The sequence below is a fragment of the Helianthus annuus genome, chromosome 17 (assembly GCF_002127325.2).
Source record: "Helianthus annuus cultivar XRQ/B chromosome 17, HanXRQr2.0-SUNRISE, whole genome shotgun sequence".
NCBI lineage: Eukaryota > Viridiplantae > Streptophyta > Magnoliopsida > Asterales > Asteraceae > Helianthus > Helianthus annuus.
The window spans coordinates 126,367,137-126,380,031 of record NC_035449.2 but is presented as its reverse complement, the minus strand read 5'-3'; the positions used below and the strand labels follow the sequence as shown (position 1 = coordinate 126,380,031).

The 12,895-nt window shown below is 34.8% G+C and overlaps 1 protein-coding gene and 1 long non-coding RNA gene across 3 annotated transcripts; one reads left to right on the top strand and one right to left on the bottom strand.

The window, feature by feature from the left end:
- Positions 1-7,149: 7,149 nt before the first annotated feature.
- Positions 7,150-9,590, bottom strand: LOC110921722. Of its 2 annotated transcripts, none has more exons than XM_022166066.2 (3): positions 9,447-9,590; positions 8,184-9,019; positions 7,150-7,415 (listed from the first exon to the last, which is right to left on the bottom strand). In XM_022166066.2, exons 2-3 carry the CDS (start codon positions 9,016-9,018, stop codon positions 7,327-7,329), a joined length of 924 nt encoding a protein of 307 aa, XP_022021758.1. In that variant the 5' UTR covers position 9,019; positions 9,447-9,590; the 3' UTR covers positions 7,150-7,326. The 2 variants fall into 2 exon arrangements, with proteins under 2 accessions (XP_022021758.1, XP_022021757.1); XM_022166065.2 differs by lacking the exon at positions 9,447-9,590 and adding an exon at positions 9,207-9,387.
- Positions 9,591-11,607: 2,017 nt separating this feature from the next.
- Positions 11,608-12,424, top strand: LOC110921383. The gene is made up of 3 exons (XR_002582383.2): positions 11,608-11,681; positions 11,774-12,079; positions 12,155-12,424. It is a non-coding gene; the product is annotated as an uncharacterized LOC110921383 (long non-coding RNA).
- The last annotated feature ends 471 nt before the right edge of the window (positions 12,425-12,895 follow it).

The following is a 12,895-nucleotide window of genomic DNA, read 5'->3' as shown; positions in this document are numbered from 1 at the left end:
TGTAGTGTCGCCGCGAGTCACAGGTTATAGTCTAGTTTTTCCCAAAAAGATTTTCCCCTTTTTAAAACCAAGTTCACTATAACCAATGGCTCTGATACCAATCTGTCACACCCCCAAAATCCACATGCGGAACACCACCGCTTGGAGGCGTGACTGACCAGGATCCAGCCACTAATCATACTGAGCATTGATTTAATATTAGAAATATTTACTATCCAAAGTAGTTAGCAACATTGCAGTTTAAGTTCGATAATTAGTTTAACAAAACAGCGGAAGCATAAACCAAATAGTTTTAAAGATAGCCCATAGTTCAAGATAGTTAAACCCAACACACGGGTTTTGACGAACACTACACATCCCCAAGCAGCAGCTCCTGCGTCACGGGTTACCTGCAAAGCATGCAGTAAGGGGTCAACAATAATGCTGAGTGAGTTCACTAGTTGTCCAGTTTTAGTTTACCAAAAAGTTAAGTTGTTTAGATAAAGCATTTATAATCACGTTGTGGGGAGCTACCCCATCTGTAAGCTCACTAAACTGTAGATACCGAAACTGTTGACAGAAAGTTGTTGTGCCCCGAGTCAATGTCTATCGTCATTGACCATGTTGCAAGGTCTACTAGTTCACGCCCGATCTCCCCCGGTCACGGTGTGAGGTTGTCAAACCTAATAGCGCTATCAACTAATAACCCGTTCGCCCCCGGCGATTAATCGGTACTGTAAGCAGGGACTTAAAGTGATAGAGTTTCGTTTAGCATGGCTAGTTGTGATTTATAAATAATATCCAAACGTATCTCCCCCGGAGATAGTAATTACCCATTCTGTTTTCCCCCGGAGTAATGGGTCAAAAGTGTTTTCCCCAAAGTTGGTAGTTTGTTCGTGTCCCTCCGCGGGACGCATGCTTTTAGTGTGTGAACTCATCTTGGGTTGCTCGGCAGATTAGGTTACTTGTCAAACACGTTGGTCACCACTTCCTAACATGGTTACCGGTATAGGTCAGGTTTGGTGTACAAGTAATCACGTAAAAATCTACACTTAACTAACACGTAGCACGCATGCAATCAGACAGTGGGTTATTGGGCCGGCCTTAACATTTACACAATCAAACAGTAACACGTAGATCAGTCAACAGGTAGCCCATATTAAACACATTATGGCCCAATAACCAAAGTGGACAGCCTAGTCGCAACCAGGTGGTCTCGAGTCGCAACCAGGAGGTCTCGGCTTGTCATGCTGTGGTTGCGAGTCGCAACCGTGTGGTCTCGAGTTGTCACGCTGTGGTTGCGAGTCGCAACCGTCGTAGTCTCGAGTCGCAACCGTTGTGGTTTCGAGTTGTCACGTTATGGTTGCGAGTCGCAACCGTGTGGTTTCGAGTCGCAATGCTGTCCTTTTCTTGTTCACGTGCAGATTCAGATACATCAGTCCAAATTGTACTATTTAATCAGGCCCAAATCAAGTAATAGCCAATAAGGTTTCACTAACAAGTTTTCCTAAACTGTCTATTAGTAAAAATAGATCAAACATTGCCCTTTTTGAAATCTTCAAACCATATTCAACAAGTTCATCACAAGTTCATCATTTTTAGGGTTTTCATATCAATCATAACCATACATTTTTGAACCGAAAATCACATATTTCATCAAGATCATCATGCAAGAACAAAGGAACATACATTTAGTAACTTTAACAAGGCTTGATCGGTTTAAACATTCCTAAACCACTATTCTTTAGCCATTTTAAACATGTTATCAAGCTTTCATACAAAAGGGTTTACACATATTGTCAAACTTCACAAATCATCCTAAAAATCATGCATAACACTACTAACCAAGCATTTTCTAGTTCATAAACATTTCATTCAACAAACATACAAGGCATCCATTACACATATGTAACACTAACCGGTTTGTGAAAAAGGCACCGAATAAAAGGAAGAAACCGAGAAGATGAAGTGTCCGAGTGATGATGGTCTTGACCGAGATTCCTTGTGAGATCCGAGCTTGAACCGAAAGTTGGAAGAGATGGGATGTTGTTGAAGGTTTTCTAGTGAGAGAGAATAGAAGGAGTGTGGGTGTGTTTGTGTAACAAATGAGGGAAGTGGGGAAAGGTTGGGATTATATACCAAGTATCAAAATAGGCTAAGGGGGTTTCGGCCCAAACCGGTTACGGCCCAAGAGGCCCACTCGAAACCGAGTGGCCCACTCGCAACCGAGTGGTTGCGAGTCATGGTCTCGACTCACATACATATATATATAATACATACATACAACACATATCATGCCAAAAAGATCACGTTTTCATTTAATAACATATATATACACAAAAATATTACAAGGTGTTCGTTCGGAAAAACCTAGAGTGTCACAAATTCCTCGTCACATGCCCCTCACATGAGGGGCATTTAATTCTTTTCCCATCCTCCTCATAAAAAAACATGTCATCTTTTTCACTTTTAAAACCCTAACTTGTCACAACCTTATCTTCTTCTAGATCTATTGAAGCTTAAAACTTGGCATCTCATTCTCACCATTTATCTATCTCTGTACCACCACCCACCACAACCAGTCGCCACCGCCACCTCCGGCTGCCACCACCACCATACCTCTCTAATTCAAAACCAGATCCGAAAAGGGATTAATTCCCAAAACTGTCGCCGACGAAGTCACATAGATCTAAAACCAGTTTCGGTTCATACACACGGATCTAAAACAAACCACCGACGGAGATGCGAATGGGAACCGGTACACCAACGTTACCGAACATCACCATACAAAAACTGAAACCCGCCGCCATTGATTACTTGCAATAATCTGGTGCGATTCGAACAAATTCGGGCAAAGATATTATCGAACAGATCCGGTGCGATTTGCCCCGAATAGTTGTGAATATCGAACAAATCTGGCGCGATTCTTACAGAGACCCGAGCTTCATTTAGGATGTTTGAATTTGATTTATATGATCTTTGAATATGATTTTTTGATGTGTTTCTTGCAAGTTTTTAAAGAATGAACAATGATGAAGAAGCCATGAAGATGAAATTTTGAATCTGATTTTTTTAGGTGAATTTGTTTGGAGTTTTGAATCTGATTTGTTTAAGAGAGAACGGATAGTGTGATATGGGTTTTGTTATATATATTATTATATAATATAATATAATCTATATTTGTAGTTTTACTAAAATACCCTTAGTTTTATACTTGAAGTTACCAAAATACCCTTTCAGTTAACAAACAATTTGGATGAAGTTAGAGGCGAGGAGCAAAATGGAAAAAAAAAACATAGTAAACTATTGAAGGAAAATTGCTATTTTTAAAGGACTGGGGCAAAACCATTAAAACGACCAAACCAGGAAGTTTACTTTATAAAGTATATACTTCTATACTTTTTTTATCCACTTTAAATAGATAGATAGATGAATTATACAATTCACCTCAGATATAACATGTTTATTAAATTCTTCGTGTCATGGTATGTAGTGCTGCAAAAGAATCAAACGTTCAGTCAACAGTTCGTAACCGTTCGGTGGGAAGTTCGTTTGTGTTTGTTCGTATATTAAACAAACGAACAAAAACGAAAAGAGGATGCGTTCGTTCATTTATGTTCGTGAACGTTTGGTAACGTGTTCGTTTATGTTCAATAGTTTATTAGTGTTTTTAGCTTTTATATTTTATTTAAATACTTCAAAATTCTGACAAATAAAATATTTAATAAGTGTCAATGTTTTATATATTTTGTTTATGAACGTTTATTTATGTTCGTTTGTTACCATTTGTGTTCATGAACATCAGTTTGTGCTCATTTGTGTTCATCATCGTTCGTTTTCATTCGTTGCCTAAAATTAACAAACAAACATGAACAAGTTCATTTCCTTAACAAACAAACACGAACATAAAATCTCGTTCATTAAACGTTCATGAACAGTTCGTGAACACATATATTTCTTAACAAATGAACACAAATAAGGACCTGTTCATGTTCGTTCGGTTCGTTTGCAATTCCAATGGTATCTCAATTGGTGACAGGGTGTGTTAAAACCAAATTCATCTTTTCATTAAATTTACATTAGATTTGAGTATCATTAAACTCGATTTTAGGTTAAGTTACATAATAAAATGACTATTCTATTTTTCCCTTTAAATATTCATTTTACCTATGAAGGTGATAATACCAAAAGTTTACTAGCTCCATCTAAGGGAATTTTATGGTGTAAACCCACTTATTAATTTATTATTTTATTCATCCATGGGTTCTCTTTATTTGTCTTTACTTGGAAAACATCAATAGAAAGTTTACTTTGGGTAAAAGTGTAGAAAATAATAGTAAGAGAACATGTGGCAAATCATAAAAAAATAAGGAGGGACATTTTAGTCAATTTCATTTCTTATATTCTATTTATCTGCATCTTCATAACTCACCGTTTTCAAAACCCACCATCTTCAACCATTTCTTCACATTCTATCTCTCTAAAATTACTACATCATAGTGCGATTTTCTTCATCAATGAATGATTTAAACACTTAATCAACGTGTTATTCACTTTCTTTGAAGAAACACAGTTTATTTTTATTCATTTTCTCATTTTTTTTCAATTTAACATAATGCGATGTAACTTGAGAAATCGATTGAAACATGTACTTTTCTTCTCAAATTTCTATGATTCTAACCTTCTCTTGATGTATTCTTGCATTTGGGTAATATTAGTTGTTTCAATTTTATTAAGAAATCAGTGGTAAAGAGTTGCACACCATGTGTTTGACAAAATGACTCAAAGAAAATTACAAAACAGTTTTCAGTTTAAATTTTCATTTAGAATTGTGTTTTACAAAATAATGAAAAAACATATTTTTTGTGTGTATTTTTTGTTCATTGCGTTTTAAAAAGAAAAATGAAAAAGCAACGTTTTCTCCATGGCGTTTTTCAAAAGAATGAAAAAAGGCACTTTTTTATGTGTTTTTTCGCTATTGCTTTACAAAATAATGGAAAAACACAGTTTTTTTTTTTCTATTGCGTTTTACAAAAGAATGAAAAAAATATGTTTTTTGTGAGCTTTTTGTCCATTGTATTTTAGGAAAAAAAAAACACTTTCTTTTGTGTTTTTAGTCAGTTTCGTTCTAGAATAAACACTTTCTTTTGTGTTTTTAGTCAATTACGTTTTAGAAAGAACATTTTCTTTTATGTTTTAGTCAATAGTGTTTTAGAAAAGACACTTTCTTTTGTATTTTTAGTTTATTGCATTTTAGAAAAAATACTTTGTTTTGTGTTTTTGATCTATCGCGTTTTAGAAAAGACATTTATTTGTGTTTTTTTGTCCATTACGTTTTAAAAAGAACATTTTCTTTTGTGTTTTTAGTCCATTGCGTTTTAGAAAAAAACACTTTCTTTTGTGTTTTTTGTCCATTGCGTTTTAGAAAGAACCATTTCTTTTGTGTTTTTAGTCCATTGAGTTTTAGAAAAAAAAATTTGTGTTTTTTGTCCATTGTGTTTTACGCGCGTTTTAGAAAGAACAATTTCTTTTGTGTTTTTAGTCCATTGAGTTTTAGAAAAAAAAAATTGTGTTTTTTGTCCATTGTGTTTTATGCATCTGGGTTATCGAAAACTTTTTTTTTTTAAAGTATAGCAATAGTGTGCTAACCCCTCTTTATTTATATTTATTAAAGCTTGAGTAAATTACAAAAATCGTCCTTTGTGTTTACACCAGATTGCAAACTATGTCCTTTATCTTCAAAACGTACAAAAAGCGTACTCGATGTTTGCGAATCCTAACAGGTTAAGTCCTTTAACCCAAACTCAGTTAGTTTTCATGGTTAAATCTGACCAAGTGGACCCCACATGAGGGTATTTTAGTCATTTTACCCTAAATTAAATGTTAATGTTTTAAAAAATACACTCTTTCTACTCTCTCTCTCTCTCTAAAGATGGTCTCTCCCACCACCTCCACCTTCGCCTCCGCCTGTAACCATCAACCACCCCCACAATCACTAGTCAAAATTAGGTTTTACACATGACATCGATCAACACGACACAGTAAACTAATAAAACCTTCAAAAGGACAATCAAAATCATCTAAACGAGTCTTAAAATCAACAATAGCATCAGGTTCGACACAAAACATGTTACTTAAACGTAGATCTGGTCGATCTAGAGTTCAGTCTTACATTCAACACATGAAACTGATTCGACGTCAGAATGATCCTCTTCGATGCCGGAAAACTGCAACATCGTCGGCGATTCTTATATATCGGAACTTCACTTAGTCACCGCCCCTTTGTTTGGCCAGCGGATGCCCAGAAATCACAGATGGTGAATCGTCGGAATTCAGTTTGAAGACGGGGCAGTGGTGGGGGTTTAGTTGTGTGTCAGAAAGAGATAGGGGGTAGAGAAAGAGTGTGGCAGTGGTGGGGGTGCACTAAACTAGAATGCAGCGATCTGAAACAGAGGACGACGGCTAGGGTTCCGATCCGAGAGAAAGAGAGAGAGGAGGCGTGGGTGTGGGAGTTCTTGGTCACCGGAGTTGGACGGTGGTGGTTCACCAGTGAAGAAGACCGGATGGTGGGGGTGGTGGTAGGGTGGTTAGAGAGAGAGAGAAGAAAGATAGGGTTTGTTGATAAATGTGTGTGTTGTCCGTGTATATATTTATAAATATATATATATAATACTTTTTAAACATTAATATTTTATTTAGGGTAAAAAGACTAAAATACCCTCATGTGGGGTCTACTTGGTCAGATTTAACCATGAAAACCAACTGAGTTTGGGTTAAAGGACATAACCTGTTAAGATTTGCAAACATCATGTATGTTTTTTGTACGTTTTAAAGGTAAAGGACATAGTTTGCAATCTGATGTCGACATAAAGGACGATTTTTTTAATTTACTCTTAAAGCTATAATGGTGATATTTGATTTCTTTTGTTACAATATTATTATCCCTTTTGTATCTTTAATACCGAGCTGGGGGTCTATTGGAAGCAACCTCTCTATTCGTATGGGGTAGAGGTAAGATTGTCTATATCTTTCTCTCCTCATACCCTACCTTAACTTTGATATTGGTGGGATTTAGTAACTGTGATGATGATGATTTATATCTTTCATACATGATCAATAAAAACGAAGAAAACAAAATGAAAGGAATAATAAAACAAAGCTGAACGAAATTAAATGATTTTAGCATTTCACTGTATGATATCTAATTTATACAAGCATCAGAAGTTTTTATATAAAAACCCTGAAACCCAAAGTTTAAAAAAATGAAATAAGATATATTTTCTCATCCCTTATTTGTATTGTAGATGAAATGTTACAAAATATAGACACATACAATGATATTGTTACCTATAGTTGTTTCTCATAATCTGTTTGAAAGAGATCAGTTGCAACCCCTTGATTTGGAACTTGATTAACATCAATCTTGCTCACTTCACCTGAAAAGAAAACAAAAAATCATCATATCATAAGTAAATTATGGTATTATGCATATGATTATTTGATTTAACATATTGAATATCTTTTCTATTACATATGTTGTTATGTTATGTGGTTATTATTTATAAGCTTGACGGTACAACTGAGATCTTATGTACATTTTTATAATAAGGATTACCTTCAAGTTCTGTTAATGACATATGATTTTGGTCTAAATTCACTCAAATTGTGCGTTAGTGCTGTGTTTAGGACAAGTTAATAGCATAATCCTTTTAAGTATGTATTAAGTTTTGAAACAACCCTTTTTTAAAGAATCTCTCAGTCTCTTGGCCCATGCCTATTGCCAATAAGCAACTGATAAAAAAATGTTCCGAAGCCTAAACACACTCCAATCAATATGTTAATAGTTTTATACATCTTCGTCTTCTGTTTATTAGTTATAATACTTAAATACGATAAATAAGTTTGATAAAAAATGTTTGTGGGTCACACCCGACATCGAAAATATCATATATCAATAAATATAATATTTATGTAAATATACCTTATATAATAAATGTTTATATTTTGTTAAAAATCATATATATATATATATATATTTCAAATTTGAATTGAAAAACATAAATTCAACTTTGATTTGAAAGTCAAAATTTGATATTGAACCGGTTGTTGTTAGCTGGATTCAAAAACTCCAAAACCAAAATTTTGAGTTTCAAAGTTTTTTAAGTACCATTTGAATACTCTACACCCTAATTGAGATAACATACCTTCTTGTTTTTTACTTTCATCTATTTCAAATGATGTTGCCTCTTGCATTCCGGTCTCTACCACATGCTTTTGCTTATTAGCTTCATCATCTACATATTCATGATCAAAATCTTGGACAATACGTGCACCGCAAGGCAGACTTGTGTGATTCGCGATGTCATTGTTTTTATGAAAACTCTGAGCCATTAGATCACAATTATCAGATAACAATTGATCATTTTTCAACCCACCATCATTCTTTGGTGGTTCTCCAACCATCTTAGACACCTCAAAAACTTGCATAAGCTCATCTTGTCCCACCATCCTCAAATTCTCTGGTGGCATCATAGGGTTAGTTTGGTAATTTTGCATTGTAACTGGCATTGCTAGTTGTGGTGGTTGTTTTGCACATAATTGAGTTGGATTTGAGATGGGAATTTGAAAATTTTCTCTTCTACACATATTTAGGTTTGGAGCAACGTCATTGGCTGGTGTGATATGACAAAAATGCCCTTGTTGGAACACAAGACCCCTTAGGAGGGTGTTGTTAGGTCCTACACGGACAGAAATAAGATATCCTGCATCAAAGAGACCATCTATCACACCCGTCACCACTTGTCCTACCATGTTATGGTTGTCACCAACATGGTTCATGGTGATTGTTGGCTGTGGTTGGATGACATTGGTAGCGATACTTGGTGGTTGTGACGATGATGATGATATTATGGATGTTTGTGTTTGCCTCTTTTCGTTTCTTGGCATGCTCTCATCCTTCCGTGGACGCCCTCGTTTACGCTTTACGGGATGCTCCGGCCCGTTAGAGGAAGGTGTCTTCGACATGATAGGTTGATTCATTCTGCTAACATAATCAGATAAAATTTAGTACAAAATATTCTAATTAGACCCAGGTCCGCTGACCCCTATCACCAGAATTTGTTGAAAATTTATACATTTGAGAAAGAAAAACATTAGTTGGACCCCATATTTTAAACCACCGAGATTCCGCCTATACTTCCAAATTTTACATCATGCGTGTGGATTACCTTTCTTCCAATTCTTGATCATCAAAGACCCTTCTTGATCAAGAAATCCATCAAGATTTGATATTTCTTCGAATTCTAGTATCAATTATTTCGGATTTTTTAATGTAAAGAAAAGCTTTCATTTTAAAATCAAGAAAGCAACCCCATATGAAAAAAGAAAAAAAAAAGAGAGATATTCTCCGGTGATTCTTAAAAAAATATTAATGTATATAAGAACATATATAGATTTGAATAACTTACTTCAGGAAGTTTCTGTTGATGTGAATGATCCCAAAGGAATCAGATGGTGAAGATAAAAAAGTATATATATTTTTTTATTTTTAGAATTAAAATTTGATTGAGGGAAATATGGATAAGATGAGTATTTTAGTAAGAACATGAACGTGATCCATTTATTTCGTTTCATTTCTCATATAGTTGACCTTTTTATGAAATAGCTAGCAGATGAGAAATTAGTGGGCTAAACGAACGAACTCTGAATTTTGGGCGGAAAATGAGGTAAGGATAACTAAAATTAACTAACACTATCGGTACTAATGGTTAATGCCAATGTTTTAAAAATCGGTTTTTAAATGAAACCGGATTAGGCTAAAAATGGTTCAATCGGTTGAATCAGGTTGTATCGAGCGGTTCAAACAAGTTGACTAGCTAACTCTATAATTTCATAAATTACAAAATCAACTCAAAAGTTAATCAAAAAATGCATAATTACATGTTAAAAGATAATCCAAAAGTAAATCCATAATAAAAAATAATCCAACAGATAATCGAAAATCATTCAATTTTCAAACAAACTATTTTAAATGAGAGTGTACGATATGTTTAAATCATTTGAGTGTTTAATACATTAAGTTTACAATCGCATAAAAGACGAAATTTATTATTATCGTCATCCTCATCAACTAGAGTATAACTATCTTCGTTTCATACAATATTAAATAAGAACTTTTAGTTACGAATAATCATAATATATAAAAATTATGTAAGATAAGTAACATATATAATAAAAATAAGTAACAACCCGAACTAAAATAAACCTCAGTCGGTACCGGTATTACGTTTCAAACCGGAATACCGGATTTTACCGTCACTACCAACCTTATGCCGTTTCACTTATTTACCGGGGTGTTTCGTCACGGATTTACATCTGAAAACGATAATCCCGGTATAACCCGCTGGTATTTACCGGTTTTTAAAACATTGGTTAATGCCCTGTGTAATGCCATATTTTTTAGTCACATTAGCCCAACTCATCATCAAATACGTGTAATGGTTAATACTCCTTAAAGCCCTTTCATTTATTACTCAACTAGGTTAGAAGCTCGTGTATCACGGGCTGAATAAATATAATTTTATATACTAAGTAATAAAAAAGTTACATCTTTGAATGCCCGTGCATTACATGGATTGAATGAACACGTATATTACACGGCTTGAATACATATAATATCATTGGTTAACACACACAACTGACTCTATATATATTTTTGAAAAAAAAAATGAACTTTGATGTACTACATTTTACTTTATTTTTTATTTTTATATTTTTAGGTTAGAAATTTGTGTATTGCATAAGTTATAATATTTTACTTTTTTTATTTATTAATCGTTTAGAAACTTGTGTGTTACACATGGTTAAATCAATGAAATATTAAATAGTTATTAATAAAAAAAACAAAAGGAATAGTTAAAAAGAAATATTAAATATATAAGAGATAAGTGAAAAATAAAATAAAAATAATTATAAAGTAGTAATCACTAAATTAATATTAATAAAATAACCCATTATCTATACTACTTTAACAAGCATATAGGAAGGACAAGAATGGTCATTTGCCATTGTATAACCATTTTAAGCACATTATACAACCTTTAAAGCATAAAGGTGTTGAAAAATTTTCTTTAACACACGACAAGCATCTAAAGCACAAAAAATCACTGGGCGGCAAAACAAACTTTGGGCGGCCAGATTCAATTTTTGAATCCCTTTACTCATCCCCATCCCAAGATACTTTTATTATACGCCAGAAGATCTGTTCCTATCGTTTCTTCTTCCCAGAGAAACCCTAAAACACAAACCTCACAACCATCTCCAAAAAGACACCGACGAAGTCATTCACCGTCTCCACAACCCTAAACCATATTCCCCCTTTCTCCAAGGCCTTGTTTCCGAACCCCACGCTTCCAATCGAGACCTGGAGTCTGATATTCAAGAGCTTGATGACAACGAAGAAGATGATGATGAGAACCGGAAGTCGCAACTATCTAAACCGGAAGATCACAGCAATGAGGAGTGGGATATTCGAACTTCTGTTGGTATGGATTGCACTCTCGATAACGAGGTATTACCTAATCTACATATTATGGATTGCACTCTCGAACTTCTGTTGGTATGGATCGGCAAATTTCTAATTAGATGGAAGCGATTGTGGCTGCTTATCATATTTTTAGAAATGTTGCTCAGCCTGGTTTCATGTAAGAACGTTTATATCGACAAGTTCTTTAAGTGTGCTTCATTTGTTGGTGATTAACTCATTTTTAATTAATGTTATATGTTTACAATGTAGGTACATTGAAGATATGGATTTAAGGAGATTTATGACCATTTGGCGCTGGTTCAGTTTTTTTTATCTTTTGCATTTAATTGATGGACTATTTGTTATTTGACAGTTGATAGTTGAAGAGATGAATATCTTAACGACGGTTTTCTTGAGATATGACAACGAGAAGATATATAATCCGAATTCGGTTTTGTCTACAAAGTCCATTAGAAATTTCTATAGAAGTTCAGATATGTCAGATGGTGTCGAATTCTCTATTGACTTTACAACACCTATTGAGAAGATTGGGCTATTAAAAGACAAGATGAAAAAGTAAGTTATAAAACATTTTTTATACATTCTGTTTCATGCTATATAACAAATGCTATCATTATTATATGTGATTAGGTATTTGGAGTAGAATCCCCAATTCTGGCACTTGAATCACAGTTTTGTCGTGAAGGAGATCGAAAATGTGAACAAGATAAAAATGGCGATGTTTTCAATCATACGATGAATTTTCAAGAGTTTGGTGAAAAGAACAGGAGGAGAAGTGAACTGGTTTTAGCGCTGAAGAAGTTATTTGAAGAGCTGAAGATCAAATGCAATCTTCTTCCCCAAGACATTCATTTGCATAAACCGAAAACTGCAAGCGGGCCCACCAAATAATTACACAACCTTAGACCATTGGGTATGGGGAGGATAGTCTCCAAAGGACTACCCGCCATGTAGGCGCCACGTAATCACGGGAGGAGGATAGTCTCTTTGGGGACTACCCAAGGGTGTGGGGACTAGCCAAGACTACCCCACCATTAATAATATATTAATATATATATATATATATAAGGATGAGAGAGAAGCTGCCATGGGGGGCCCACCATGTTGCCCCGTCTCCGGCGTCACATATCCGACGGAAGTGCCGAGGACGGCCCCAAGGGGGCGGTGTGGGACGTGGCTAAAGGGGGGGACGGCCCTCTGCCGATCCCCATACCCAAAGGTCTTATGTTTAAAGGTCTCATCTTTCTTGCGATGCATGATATAAAAAACCATAACTAGAACCATATTCATCAGCAGTTTGACAATGACAATCCGTATATGACTACATTTTTATCTATATACTTTGTCAAATTGACAAATTTTTCGTTCGGA